This window comes from Colias philodice, chromosome 5 (assembly GCF_061535455.1).
Source record: "Colias philodice isolate Cphi_HAF_F1 chromosome 5, ilColPhil1 Martin Lab GWU primary, whole genome shotgun sequence".
Taxonomy (NCBI): Eukaryota; Metazoa; Arthropoda; class Insecta; order Lepidoptera; family Pieridae; genus Colias; species Colias philodice.
This window is the reverse complement of record NC_143090.1, coordinates 3,645,032-3,660,797: the sequence shown is the minus strand read 5'-3', so window position 1 is coordinate 3,660,797 and position 15,766 is coordinate 3,645,032. Positions and strand designations below refer to the sequence as shown.

At 32.1% G+C, this 15,766-nt stretch overlaps 1 protein-coding gene across 1 annotated transcript; it reads left to right on the top strand.

Moving 5' to 3' along the window:
* The first annotated feature begins 9,161 nt into the window (after positions 1-9,161).
* On the top strand, positions 9,162-11,795 carry LOC149488361 (uncharacterized). The gene is made up of 4 exons (XM_089695289.1): positions 9,162-9,929; positions 9,995-10,087; positions 10,442-10,592; positions 11,623-11,795. Exons 1-4 carry the CDS (start codon positions 9,162-9,164, stop codon positions 11,793-11,795), a joined length of 1,185 nt encoding a protein of 394 aa, XP_089551415.1.
* The last annotated feature ends 3,971 nt before the right edge of the window (positions 11,796-15,766 follow it).

Genomic DNA, 15,766 nt, shown 5'->3' with positions numbered 1-15,766 from the left:
TTATTGCTACCAAGTAAAGTACATATAAATAAACTAAAAGTCAATTCTAAGGAAAATCCTTAAAAAAACAATCCTATATGATAAAAATTAAATATGACGATGATACCAGTTTCCCTGAAGTTTATGACTTCTTATTTTGATTTATCTTTCGATTAAAGTACTCTTCTATAGCCAAAAACATAAAACATATTTTATTACACTACCTACTACCACTAACTAACTAAATTACCCTATATTATTGCAATAACATATTATATTAAATCAAATAAGACCATACTTAGCTTAACTTTAGACCATACAGCATACCTAAAACCTATAAAGTGGCTAAAACTTTACATTATTGGATTTTGGAATGATCAAAGACTACATCAAAGCGAAAGTTTACTGCGTAGGATATTTAATTAAAAACCTTTCAAAGATTAAACTCAATTTATTTACTTAATTCCGCTTACAATTAGCTCATAAAAGTAGCTCCAATAATGTTTATATCATTTCCGAGAATTAATATAATTAATTTATTTTATGAGTCGAGTCTCAACAGCTTTGTCCATGATTATCGAAATATATATTTACGTACCTACTTATTAATTAATTTGGAGAATGCCTTTATCGGTTTGTTGGCTTGACTTCCCAGTTTCAATACAACTTTGAAAACATTGATTTCATAGACTAATAAGCTGTACAATGTTCCTTTCAGAGTTTCTCATCTTTAATGTAATAAATTGGCTTATAATTTACTTTAGATTTTTTTTGGAAATAATATGTTAAAAAGTTTATTTAAAAACGGTGACCTTCTATTGAAATTTTACAGGCTCTTTAATGATCTGACAACATCGTTATTGAATTAATCAAAACCAAAATAAACCAACATATTTGAAACGTTTTATAATTATTTATAAGTACGTTCTTACCAGTTATTCGAATGCAAATAGCGTTAACCCATAACGTGCCTTGTTCATCATACAAATTAGTTGGAACCGCGGGGCTTCACAGACCGCTGTATATCATTATAAATAATTCGCAGTTAACCCTCCTTACCTTAATTATTATGTCGTAAACGTTTCCATGAGGTATTGGGGTAAAATGCTACCTTTATTATGATGAAAGGAAGAAATGAATTTATCATATATACCCAATGTAGGTATATACCTAAAGCAGCTTTATTATTCAAGATTGTCTTGTAATACTTGTAAGCCGTAGTTCCCAATCAACTTCTGTCTCTCAGTTAGATTTATATCGTCATCATACTGGTGAGACACTTATAATTATGAACTTTGGATTGCTTTGCTATTTTCTTCAGGACCACAGTAAATTTTGTTATAAGTCAGACTTTGGAAGAAATAAAAATGGGTATGGATAATTATTATAAAAGTGCAGCTATGATAAAACTTAGGATACTACCTGGTATTTAAAGGCAAGGTAATCTCTAAAGTAGAATTGAACCTGGGATATTTAGGTATTGTTTGTGTTCCTAAATAACGACCATTAAAAAAAGTAGTGAAATGTTTGGAAAACAAGCTGCAAAACAAAATTAACTGCGCTCAGTTAATAAGTTATTTTCCTCACTTTGACTTCACTAATAGCCTTAATTGGCACGTTCCGATGGTCTTTTAAATGAAATTCATTATAGTACCCTTTAATGAATATTCGGTACGAAATATAGACCTTTACAATCGTGCACTCTCGGTTTTGCCTACGGCTCTTTGATCTTGGTACCTAAATTGTATTATAATTAAATAAGCAGTGGAAAAGATTTATGTCTTTTTAAATTGTATTTAGCTTTGATTCATTGTTTTTCCTTATAAAAAAAATAAAATGCACATCTTAAAATGAAATATACAAGGTAGAGCCAATTATAAATATAATTTTTAACACCCTAATGAAAGTCGAGTATATTGGCATCCTAGCCTATTTCTAAATGCAGTAGTACCTAATACTAACACAGAATAAGTAATTCAATTGCATCATCAAGGATTTATAGTAATCATTACTATAAATCCTTGATTACTCAACTCTACAATATCCAACCTGAAAACAGTACCTATAGAAGACGAAGCAGGGAATTTAATAAAAACAGCGAACAACGAAGCATTTTTAATGTTAATATGATAATGTACAAAATTGTCTACTGGTTGTAATTCTGGAAACATAATTGAAAATTGTTTGCTATATGTAAATAATTTTTCTGCGTGACTTGGCATATAACGTAAATAATTTATCTGAAATTTGATGAAATCCAATTTGGCGCCATTTATTTTGCATGCGTAGCGTTCCTATCCATTTTTGTGATAAATTCGGAAACATTATACATGCTTATTAAGTATGGATTTTTAATACCAACATTTCAACCATAATTATAAAAGTAATAACTAGGTATTTATTTCACAATGTAATTTATGAGACTGCCACATCGACCGATGTGGTCGGGTGCTAGAATCTTCTAGAATCTAGATATAACATTTCTGACCATCCGTTAAAATTCCATACATTGAGTCAAAGAATCGGTTTATTATAACAAATAACGTCTCGAATATGTTACGTCTTTGATTTGTAAATGTAAGCTTTTACGAATACTTACATTTGATTTAAACAGAACACAAATAATGCTAATGTATACCGATTTCGTCTGGTGTTTTATGTTCGTTAAAAACGAAACGTTGTATTTCATAAAAGCCGATTGTCTGTTTGAGTACAAATCAATGAAATGACGTCAATCAGAGAGTGAGAATTTGAATAATATAAAAAAGGTCAACAAATTATCAAATAGCGATTTCGTTTTGTATTTTGGGATTTAGTATTTTTACAACTCAATTTAACGTAGGCTATTTTTAGATTATTTGCGTTTAGTATTTTTACCTTTTTGCACAATTTATTGGAAAATGGTTACTGTAACAAATTCGGAAAATACACTTATACTTTTGGCATTCCGTCCGTACCTGCTTATAAATTCCACCCTTACAATTAAAAATGAGTTAGTACCGTCTACTGTCTTATACAGAAAGCCAACTGTCTGTGACTTAGCCAATAATATAAGGTATCTCAGAACAAACGGACAGAGGGAACAAGAATCCGAGCCTTCCAGAAGGAATTTCTTGCGATAGCTAATAAATACTTACTAATGGTGAAACGCTGTCCATTACAACGCCGGAGTTTATCTCAGCTGAATTTGCGGCAAGAAAATTCCTTTTATTTTTCCCTTGGAGAAATTATTTTTACAGATAAAAAATTCTTTGATTTATCGGTTCGCGTAAGTTGAGGCCAGATTTTACGGGTTGATCATTTCACTTCGCTTGGTTGTTGTGATTAATTTTATAGAATTAACGCTTATTACTTAATTACGTAAAATACCGCTTTATTTTTAATGCCGCGCGTATTTTCTTTGGGTTATATTGAGAATATTAACAAATAATTTAATTTGCGTTTGAGTTTTTGGAAATACAACATTCAATCACGTTGATTAATAACATTTTCTCCTATATCAATCACATAGAATAGAAGACAAATTAGATACCTAATACTATCGAAAACTACTATCCCAAACTACTGTGAAACTTCATTTCATTTTCAAATACCAATATTATTCTAGCTATAAATATCACACTGTTTTATTACACTATTACAGATAACAAAAGGTGCAAAGACGTCATGAAATATATCATATACAGGGTCGTATACGAATTTCCAGAACATTATATTATGGTAAGCACTCTCAGACCTTTGCGTCAGAGCCGACAACCCATTTTAATTACAACTGGGAATGTATACAAAGCACGTTACATTTTGGCAAGGATTACTTTGAATTTTTTCCTTGTTTCTCCTTCTTAATGAAAACGTTGATACGGTATGTTTTAATTATCTTATATAATATTGTAATTGTGTCTAATTTATAAAAGTAGTAGTATCGGTAACTTGCTTGAAATCGAATAAAAAATCTCTGAATTTCGTCCTGAAAATTTCTAGTCCTTTTTTTTCTTTATTTCGTCCAATTTTATTCAGTTGCCAATCTTTCGGCAATTATGAGAGTAATTATTTTTCGGTGATTCTTTGTTATCTAGGTAAATTAATATAATAATACAATATGTAAGTACTACGCGGATGGAGGAGTCACGTAGAACCCCTCTGTTACCGTACTCGCACTTCTGATGCACGTAAACGTAGTTTAATTATAATTAAAAATATTTTCTTCCCTGCACACTGATACGTACTGTATTTACATAATACGTTTAATTGTTACTCTACAAAACGAACTTAATGTTGAAACCAAACAAAAGTATCATCTACCTACAATATGTCGTTAAAATTCCGAACTCTACTAAAATCTGGACGAAGAAAAAACGGTATAAAGTCCACAGAAACTTTTCGAATCTACGTGAAATCTCTCAACGAGAAACAATTATCTGGGTAACGAACTAAATAAAATTAGCATAAAATAATCAGTTACGGAAAATGTACAAAAAATGTCCAAGGTGAATCCCGTCGTAGGAAAAACAATGCTAACCGTTGTTAATGAGAGCTCATTAAGATAATAATATCCTCGTAAAAGAAATTCCGACTTCTATTTTATAGTCCTGTTTCTTTGGGCACATTTTGGGTAATTATGCATGAGCTAAATATGAAGAATATCTTGATAGATTCGAAGCCTTGAGAGAACATGTAATTTTTTGAACTAATCGCATTAATGAAGCTCTCGAATTCAAATAAAGCTCTCGAAAATATCAGATAAAGAAAATTTTCAAACGAGCTTAGATGGTATTTTATTGTACTTGTTAAAGTACACAGTTTAATTACTTGTCAAAATTTAAATTTCATACGTTCTATAAAATCCTTGTGTTGTTAAATTAATAATTTTAAATGTTTTGTAGATCTGAGGGCCGTGGGTAAAGGTTTTTCAGGGAAATTTTACACAACGATAATATTTTAAGCTGTACTAGTACTAAGAGAAAACAATTTTATTTCAAACTGAATTTAATTTAAACAATATTGTATAAACTATTATTAAAAACATTCTATGCTGTAACTTTTTGTAGGTTTAACTTTTCTTATTTTGGTAGATTTTCTAATGTTGTAAATTTGTCCAAAATAATAAATTCAAACATATATTTTCTGTTTACAATATATATTTTTCTAATTTTATAAAAATGTTTTTAAACTCACATTAAATCCATCACCTTAATAAAAGCGGACTTACGTCATCCATCTTGGAATTAAAACGCTGTGCTTGGAACTTAAATTGTACTTTATACATTTTTTACTTCGTTTTTATACAATATAAACTATACCATGATTGAAAAACAACATCGTCGATCAAACAAGACAAATGAAAATATAAATTAGTTCACCTTTCAAAAATAAAATTTGTGTTAGACGTAACTTTTGATTTAATATTTTTGTGGATAAATAGTTGTCAATATAGCTGTCACTGTCACCTGTCAGAACATGCTTAGCTGTCGAATACTATAAATTGCCGCGTTCCTTTGACTCGTGGCGCCCCGTCCGATTAGGGCCCTTCTGGCCTCCTCCACTCAAGCGACAGCTCAAGCCGAGGTTCGTGGTCCCCGTCAAGGGGGGACGCCCTTGTGCATGTCGCTACCAGGGTGAACCTTCAGTTCACCCCCGCGTCCGCGTTAAAATGTAGAAGCCCTTCTGGCTAACATTGAGAGACACCACACAAAAAAAAAAAAGACTCGTGGCGCAATCATACGGATCGTGCTTAGGGGCTCGGACGTTGTTTATACGACGTTTGACCCAACTACCTTCACTTTGCTAATAGTCGTTGACTTGCTGCGATTTGTTAATCAATTAGGTAGCGGTGTAGAATCGCAGTACATTCTAATTACATTTCAAACTAATATTTAACCCAGTCTCGCTTTGTAATTTCTATTATTTGGTATAATACAAAGATGTGTATAAACTAAAAACTACCTTCACCAATCTTCATCTTTCGACATCTTAATCATCCATACCAATTTATAATTCTAACGTCTGTATGTCCGTCTGTTACACTTTGACGACTAAACCCAAGGCTCTATAATATTATGCTGCCTATTTTTTAATTTAATTTATCACCTTACATAAACACGCTAGTGTTTGTGTTGTAAATCAAATTAAAAGTAATCATTAGAGTCTCTATATAACTATTATATTATTATCTTATAGAGTATGTCTGGGCATTAGTCCAAAGGGGTAGAAACTTTCACACCCTGCGGCTAAATACAGCTTCCAATTGTTATGACTTTAAACAAACTTACCCCACGATCTTTATTACCTCTATAAGTAAAAGAGTGTAGATTTATGTTTAGGAAGTTTATAAACGCTCCGGGAGTAGTACGTCGCAATGTGGCTAATTAGCAATTTTGATTCATTTGTTTGTTTTTCGCTCACGACAGATAAACCATATCTCTTTGACATATTATAGTGTGAGCATTATCATGCCTTTTTGAAGATCGTATCTACACCTTTTTACTTATAATAACATTGTACCCCACCAATACATTTTTGTGACGTTTGCTGCAAAAATGATATCATTATAAAACCACAAAAGGTTTTTCTTCCGTAACCCTTTCGGATGATGAATTTCTGAAACCTCTCATTAATTCACCCTTTACATTAAAAGTTAAAGGGTATGGTGTTATTTTTGTAGATGCTTTAAGTTATTTTTGTGACCGTTTGTTTTGAAAAAAAAAATCTAAAATACAACATCAACACCTCGTCGTTTCCTTCCCAATTTAATTTACGTATTCTATTTTACTTATAACTTAAACTACATAACGATATAGTTTTTATTCGTGACAAAAAACTGATGTGCCTTTATAATACCAAACCTTCGACAAAACATGGGTATCGGTGACGTATATAATTAATCAAACAATAAACAGCAAAGGGCAAGTAAGCGTACACTACATTGTAACAAACACACAATTCAAGTAAAACTAGTAAAATACATTTACTAAATACAAACGATAAACTAGTAAAATGCAGATAAAACATACGCCTCGTTTAAAATTTTACACAGTTTTACGCATTCCACGATCTTAATTTCGGTTTAAACTGAAAAGTCAATACAAAGTGGCCCGTTATGCCTAACAACGTTGTTATGCGTCTCGCGTCGAAGAACACGTCCCTTTAAGATGGTGGCCGTTACCATCTAGTGAGAAGCTAATTTAGCCTTATTACCTTTCACCGTACTCTTTATGTAACCGAATACGGGTTATTTTACTAGAGGAATGCTAGTGGAAGGTATGATTACGACTTTCTGTGATGGGAAGTAAGAAAAAGTTATTATAGTCAATTTAGCTTCGCATAAATGTGTAAAAGCTAAGTACCATCCTTTTGTGTGGCTTGCAACATATTATGTGGAGAGAGTTTGTAGAGTTCCATTTATTTATTTTACTTATTTATCAAATACACAGAACTTACTAGTAGGTACTGCTAACTAACTAGGTGGACCTTACATTACATAATAAGACTCATAAATCTTATAAACAGTGTTTTTCTACGAAACATCCTTCTACACTTTAATAATCACCTGTTTTACAGTATGACAAGAGATCCTTCTTCAAGTCAACGAAAAGGCAGGTAACGCGAGAATTCCGCGCTCAAAAGAGATTTTATCTTATCAACGTGCTGTCAAAAAAGATGAACGTCTACCTAAAGAGAAGGTTCAAAGCAAGCTTTAGGAGCCTTGAGCTATTTTTTTCCCTCGTCTTAGAACCTATTCCGACACAAAGGCGTTTTATAGTCTTTTTACACCGTATACACGGCCTACACCGCTATTAATCTTTTATATTTCGACAGAATAAGCACCGAGGTTAATTTTGTAGTGTCAGCTTTATAAATTTATCTAAACCCCTTTAGACAGTTTTCATCAATCACCAGCGAGGTTAGAGAAAACCAGGATCAAATTGTTAACAGTGTTGTGGAATTTAAGCCTACGCGTAATCAAATAAATTATATTTGCGTGACTATATCCCTTCCTATCCTTTAATATCCTTTTTTTTTAATTAGTATAAAAATGTGAAAATTTGTGAAGATCGATAGATGGATGTTTGTTGAACTAAATTATAATAATTTAAGCATGATAATTTGTTTTTGCGTAAGATAGATAATCCCCAAAAAGATAGAGTCAGTATGCAATTTGGTAAAAAGATGGATTTTAACCTGCATTAGTGGCTATTGCATAAGTTGAATGAATGAATGAATGCCTTTATTGCAAGAAATTTACAAGTAACAATAATTTAATAGCTTAACTAGGTTTCTTCTGGGTATCTTGCTTGTCTTTCGACAAAAGCCTCCTCCAAACTCTTCCATGATTGCCTTTGAAGTGCTGTTCTTCTCCAGGTCACTCCTCCTACAATTTCCTTTAAATCATCCTCCCATTGCATAAGTTACTTTTCATTAAAGCCCCACGCAAGAGCTTTATGCTAATATTTTGTTTTATGGCATCTACGTTTCTGAGTGAAAAAAGATACCCATATCGTTTAGCTACTATTATATATTCTATGCCCATATCTAATACATATTATAAAGGCGAAAGTTTGTAAGGATGTATGGATGTATGGATGTATGGATGTATGGATGTATGGATGTATGGATGTTTGTTACTCTTTCACGTAAAAACTACTGAACCGATTACAATGAAATTTAGCACACATATAGAGGGTAACTTGGATTAACACATAGGATAGTTTTTATCCCGGAAATCCCACGGGAACGGGAACTATGCGGGTTTTCCTTTGCAAACGCGGGCGAAGCCGCGGGCGGAAATCTAGTACAAACATAATAAAACAATACTTAATAGTCTTTTATAGAAACAATTTCATTACCAAGTCATTACATACATACATAAATAATAGTCAATTTAATGTCAATTTATTATATTGACAATTTCATAAATTGAACTAACTGACTCTTATGAATTTGTAATAACGAAAACATGTTTTAATTTATTTGAAACATTCATCCATTGTCTGTCTATTAAAAACTATTTCCTTATTCCATTATCGCCATCAATTCGGGAAAGATTCCATTTCATCAAGTCATTTATTATCACTTAATGATATTAATATTTTTATCGGCCTTTATTTTTTTAATTGCTTGAGTGCTATCATACACATGAATGAATTCAGTCGTTTCATTGCCAGAGTGTTTTGCCTGTTATTATGATGGGTGTTAAAGTATCCCCAGCTAAACCAGCCCAACCTAAAATTAATACTTTATTTGAGGAAGATCGTTTATTGAATAGATTCAAATACTTCATAGTATTTCAAACACTTTTTGGCGTCAATCGCATCTATTTATTAGACGCTGGGAGAATCAAAACGTGGTTAAGTTATTTATATAATTGTGGGACGATAGCTTTGGTTATATACTTCATTTTCCACAAAGACAGTATAGCCACAACTTTCCTCGTGTACCAGGACACAGCTTTGGTCGAAAATCTATTACTTACTGTTAATTCTTTAATTTTGCACAAGAATAGTTTGTTAAAGTTTTTCAAGAGGATCAACACTTTTGACGAAATGTTAAACATAAAAAACAACAGTTCGATTGAATGCTCGCTCCAGATTCCGGTTGTGTTTTTGTCCGTGCTATTTGTATTTATTGCAATTGAATGCGTGCTTTTAAAAATCTACGTGATAGATAGAGTATCTTTAAACTCAACATTCTTCATCACGTACTACGCTCTGCTCGCTCACGATACAGAAATAATATTTTTCTGCGTAATGCTCATAATGATCGTCAGAAGAGTTAAGGTATTAAAGGGGCACGTAGCGAAGTTATTCGTGCATGAAAAGGGGATGAAAGAGAACAATTATAATACTCTGGAAGCTTTGTCAAACAAGGCTAACCTAGACGTCAGCTCTTTGCACAGCGCTTATGATTTATTACATAATTGTTCAGAAAAGCTTAATTCAGCTATGAACTTGCCGGTAAAGTATGTTTTTTATAATTTATATCCCTGCAAGATTTTATTCTAATAAGTTTTTTGTTGCAGATGATTATTATATTTATTACTTCGGGATTATCATCGATAATGCTTTTAAGGAACATTTTTTGTGTTGTTCAAATTGATTGGATTGATAATTTTGTAAGTATATAATACGTTCATTACTGTGGTTTATATTAGTACTAGCAGTTCCGCGCGGTTTCACCCGCGTGCCTCCGCTCCTGTTGGTCTTAGCGTGATGGTATATAGCCTTCCTCGATAAATGGGCTATCTAACACTGAAAGAATTTTTCAAATCGGACCAGCAGTTCCCGAGATGAGCGTGTTCAAACAAACAAACTCTTCAGCTTTATAATATTAGCATAGATTATTGAATTTTTGTTAAAACTAATCTAAAATTAGAAATCAATCATACAATATAACCATATATCAATATACTTCTAGTGATTTCTTGTTGTAAATGTATTAATTATTCATATTTAAATACCTATTACAGTACGTGCAAGCATTGATATGCTACGCAATAGGTCACTGCATGAAATTCACGATTCTCGTAGTAATGCCGTGCTACTTCTCAAATATAACAACTACACAAGTGACCATAATTCGAACAATGCTTCATGATGCTATAAATACTATGAACATGGGTAAGTTTTTCTTTTAACTATTTACTCGCCACGACTCCACGGGTAAAATATTTTTTTTTGTACTTATGTTTGTTTTAATTTTATAAGTTACTATCCAAAAATGATAAAAATCCGTTCTGTCGTTCTTGGATTACCTATAAGTGATGTAATAACACGATCTTCTAAAGAAGATCGTGTTATTACATCACTTAAATTTAAAAATTTAAGTAGATCATTTTTACTTTACATTTTCATAGCACAGAAAAGTGAAAACCCAATATAGTGTTCTACATCCATACTATATATAATATTATAAATGCGAAAGTAACTCTGTCTGTCTGTCTGTTACTCAATCACGCATAAACTGAGAACCAATTTTCATGAAATTTGGTATGGAGATAGTTTGATACTCGAGAAAGCACATAGGCTACTTTTTATCCCGAGAATTTGACGCAATCCCGGAAATCCCACGGGAACGGGAACTATGCGGGTTTTTCTTTGAATGCGCGGGCGAAGCCGCGGGCGGAAAGCTAGTATTAAATATGTCAATATATATTAATTCAATAATAAAATAATGTACTTAATATATACTTACATACCTATACATAAGACTTATGCTAAAGAAAGATACAGGGAACGAGTGTCACCCTAAAAATTCTTAAATATTAATAATGTATGTATTTCCCAAATGGAACCGGAATATTTTGGGAAAGGACATAAGGACGGCGAAATAATATTTAACGTATGTCACTCGTATGGTTTCTATAAAGGTTTTTACGGCAAAATTAACATACGTTTTTAGAAGATAAACAAAGATTTTTATAAAATATCTGATTTTGGTTTTGTCATGACCATAAGAGCTTCTCCTCTGTACTTTATATGACCTACCAGGTAAAGTAACTGGTTGCCTTAAGGGCATCCACTAAAAACATCTTTATTCATGTACAAACTTTAAGCCATTTTTAAACTACTAGGTACATGTAAATGAGGACTAAAGGAAATGGTTTCTGGAAGAATACAGATAAAATAATTCATCGTTTTAATTTTACAGATAAAATAGAACGTCGAAAATTGAAAGCCTTCTTCCAGCTAACCAGAGACTGTGACTTTGGCTACGCGCTATGGGGCGTCATCAAAATGGACATGTCACTGCCTCTGAGCTACTGCAGTCTTTGCGTCACATATCTCATTATTGTGGTGCAATTTTCTAAGTTTATTGATTAGTTATAAAATAAATATAGAGTTGGTTTATATATATGTATTGATTATAGAGTTTATCCAATGTTATAAATAAAATAAATAAAAGTCTAAATCATGAAATGGTTTCTATTTCATTCATGCAAGTAATTATGTAGCTATTAGTTCATTTCATCACAGAAAAATCTCTATTCACAAGTGCCTCAAAACACTTTAAAAATACAAACAAATTGATTCAAAGCACCCAAACACTATTAACTAACTGGCAAAACTTTAAACGCAAACACAATATTAAAAAGAATGCTTACTTTCATCCCGAAATTAAAAGCTGTCAGCAAAATTGTTTCACACGGGAACGCATAAAGAAAATTGCCCGCACAATATTTCCAACGTATGTTTGCGTAAACTGTACGCTTGTTTTTAAAACAAAAACATCGTTAAGTGCTCAGGCGACTGTTATGAGGGGTCAAATAGGTCTACAAATTGCACAAAACACATTTTCCCTTGATTAACTTTGAGAAGGCGGCCCTCGAGATTGTAATAAAATAAAATTGGACGTCAATAATAATGTTGTGTTTAATATGTTTATGTAACTAGATCAAAGACTCTTCTGTTAATTGATTTGAAACAATTAAATTCGTTGAGTAAGAATTTATTTGGAATCTAAACCTTAATTGTATTTAACATTAAGTTACCGATTAAAGAGTAAATCACTGTAAACAATACCCAACAAAAACAAACAATAGAGATTTATTTGGCATCGTACTACGATTTTTTCTATGTAATCGATTCCTGTTATAAATTAGGGAAAATTCCAATTAAGAGAGAAATTTCGGATATTTCTTTATTTCTGAAGCGCGATATTTTTTTATTAAATTATATTTAACTTACCATCGTTAACTGGTTTTTCTATAATACGATAGTCAAACGTGATTTCATTCCACTAAATCTTCTTAAAGTCGCACTCATAATCATTTTAGTCCCCAGATTTGGGTTATGGCGAATAACGCGAGCACAGAGTAGGAAAAAATTAGTTAGATAACATTCAGTTTTATTGCGCCGTCCGTCTGCGAAACTCAGGGGCGACGTAAATGGATCTGGCAACGTGCTCTTTTTATCTTCACCAAACTTGAAATGACATTGAGGGATTTTCATTGGGTTATTACTGGATCAACAAAGGGAATTAGTACGTGTATCAAATTATCCACAAAGGGATCGACGGGACACATCAAATATTACGACTGAAAAATATAACTCGGCAATTTGGGAATTCTGAAAAATTGGCTGTGGACTGTCCACATAACAATGCTCAAATTTGATTATTTTCTGTAGGAATAAATATACCATAATAATATGTTCAATATAAGTACGTTCTGTAACGTTCACTGTACTTTCTTTTAATGTAAATTAAAGGTGTAACGATACCCAAGACAGTATGTAAGGCGGAAGTAATCTGTAATTAAAATTTCAGGAGTTAAACGTGTACTTTATTTTAATCATGCTTCTACAGGCTTAGCATCTATAAAAAGAGGGCTGTAAGAGTGTGCCCCGACCGCACTAATTGGCAATTACGATGGTATAAATGAGAATGGCCCATTCAATCCTTGGTTGGGGCGAACCGTTCGATTCCTAAACATTATCGCGGCAAATCGCGTTAAATAGACAGGATTTTTTTTCTTTTCGCTTGGAAATGGATGCTCGCTTACTGCTAATTATGGACTGAAAAGAAATTGCTTTCAGTAATACACCACAGCTTTACGTCTAGTTTCTTTGTGTGTTCTTTTTATTACCTAAGTGTAAGATGGCTAATTTTAACAGTTGTATTTGGGACAACAAGAAAATAATATATAACCTATGCTATGTGGTCCTATAAAATAAATTATAGTATAGGCATTTACCTTAAAAAAAAGCAAAAAACGTGGTTAATTTCATATTTTATAGAAAATTCAACACAAATGAAAGACCAGAAATAGGATCGTAGGTACTTTTATAGCTTTTAGCTGTATATATCATTTCAACATACTGTTTATTCAGTTTATCATTTCATACCTTCCTCAATATAAATTACATCACCAAAATAATTAAAAACGAAATCCTTTCTTTTACAACCAAGCTATTGCCTATAAAAAGCACCCTTAGCAGTTGTAAGGCACAAAATTTTCTGAATAATTTATTTAACAGCAGCTAAGCCTGATTATAAATTGTATCTACTCAGAATGAATTTATTAGAATTTCCCATTGAAGTGAGTTGCATACTTTTTAAGAAGGTTTTTCACGTCTATCCAGTAAATGAATTAAATTATAGTTTTTATTGTATGGATTATATTTATATGTTCTCGGAATATTTGGAATTGTATGTAAATCGTAGAAGTAATAAGTATACTAAGTAAATTGAAAATACTACTAATTACACTAATAATTTAAGAAAAAATCTGCTTAAGTACGACCTTGCTAATTCGTATCATAAAATTTTTCTTCTGAATTGAAAGCAAATTTATATTGAGTAATACTTATATCTTCTAAAGTAAGAAAATGAATCGCTAATCATAACATTACATAAATATTTGAGCTTCTTGCCTTTTATGAATTGCCTTTCCCGGTATAATAAAATAAAAAGCTTGATAAATATTTGTTAACAATGTTTTGATTTATACTTCAATAACGATGTGGTTACTTGTATATCTAATAAACTGATTATAGGTAATGGTTATAGAAGACCAAGCCGTTATAAGCCGTGAGCTGATTCTAAATTTTGGTTATACAGGGTGTCCCGCATACTAAGCTCAAAGGAGGTTATAGTGTTGCATACGCTGAGTACCTACGTAAAAAATACTTGTAAAATTCCAGACCCATTTTTTTTTTCAAATAGATGAATTCTTAAACTATATTATGTGTATACCCAAAACAAGCAACCCGCCCAACTTTGCCACCAGCACGTCAGCTATCGTTTATGATTATGTTTTCATTGACAAAATGCTCACATTAGAGAAGCGGTATATGCCGGCTGCGCGAAGCTAGAGAAGAAAACATGGATTTTCAGGAAAAACTTAGCAAAAAATTTTTTACGTAATTTTGTTGTTTAAGTATTTTTTAGGTGATCAGTGTATACAACACTACAAGTCTCTTCGCGCTTAGTATACCAATAGTGGGACACCCTGTATAATCAACTTATTATACGTAATGGTTATAAAAGACCAAGCCATTATAAGCCGTAAGCTGATTCTAAATCTTGGTTATATACTTATATAATACGAAGCCATGAAAAACCGTATATTACGATATATTCAAAATAATATTTCTGTACCTATGGTGTGAAAAGTGAAGTCCCATGTCCCCTAGTGGGGTAAGGGGCAGATGCATTATACATCTGTTTCACTGATCGATGTTCTTTATGGACAAGTAGGTGATCAGCCTTCTGTGTCCTACCAGACCAAGACATTTTTTTTCTTCGTCTCCACCAGGAATCGAAATCGCTCACGCGTCAACCACTGTACCGAAGAGGCGGTCCGTACCTATGGTAGTACCTATGGTAGTAGTAGTATTAACACATAAATAATTCAACACAATACATTAAAATAAATTTAAATTAATAACTACATTCGTTTTAATATTATAACCTATTTATTTACAACGGTAAGACCCAGGGATTATGTTTGACCTATAAAGGGTCAGACAAAGGTCAGTATTATAAATTATCGGAACATTAATTAATGGTAACTATTTCTCTATCTCCATCGTATTACATTATATATTTTAAATTACATACAATGAAATATATTCTTATAGAGGTAACATATTTTTCTGTTATAACAAGTGAAATAGTATAAACCACAGATTACCAAATATGTAGTTACTACGTATGACTTCAAACTTAGCACTTAAAACCCTCAATAGCAGATAAATTCAATAAGGTGCACTTTTATTTAAACCCAGTTAGTATGAAGGTTGGGATCAAGGGTTCGGACGCTGTTTGCATATTTCATATCACACTGTGACCT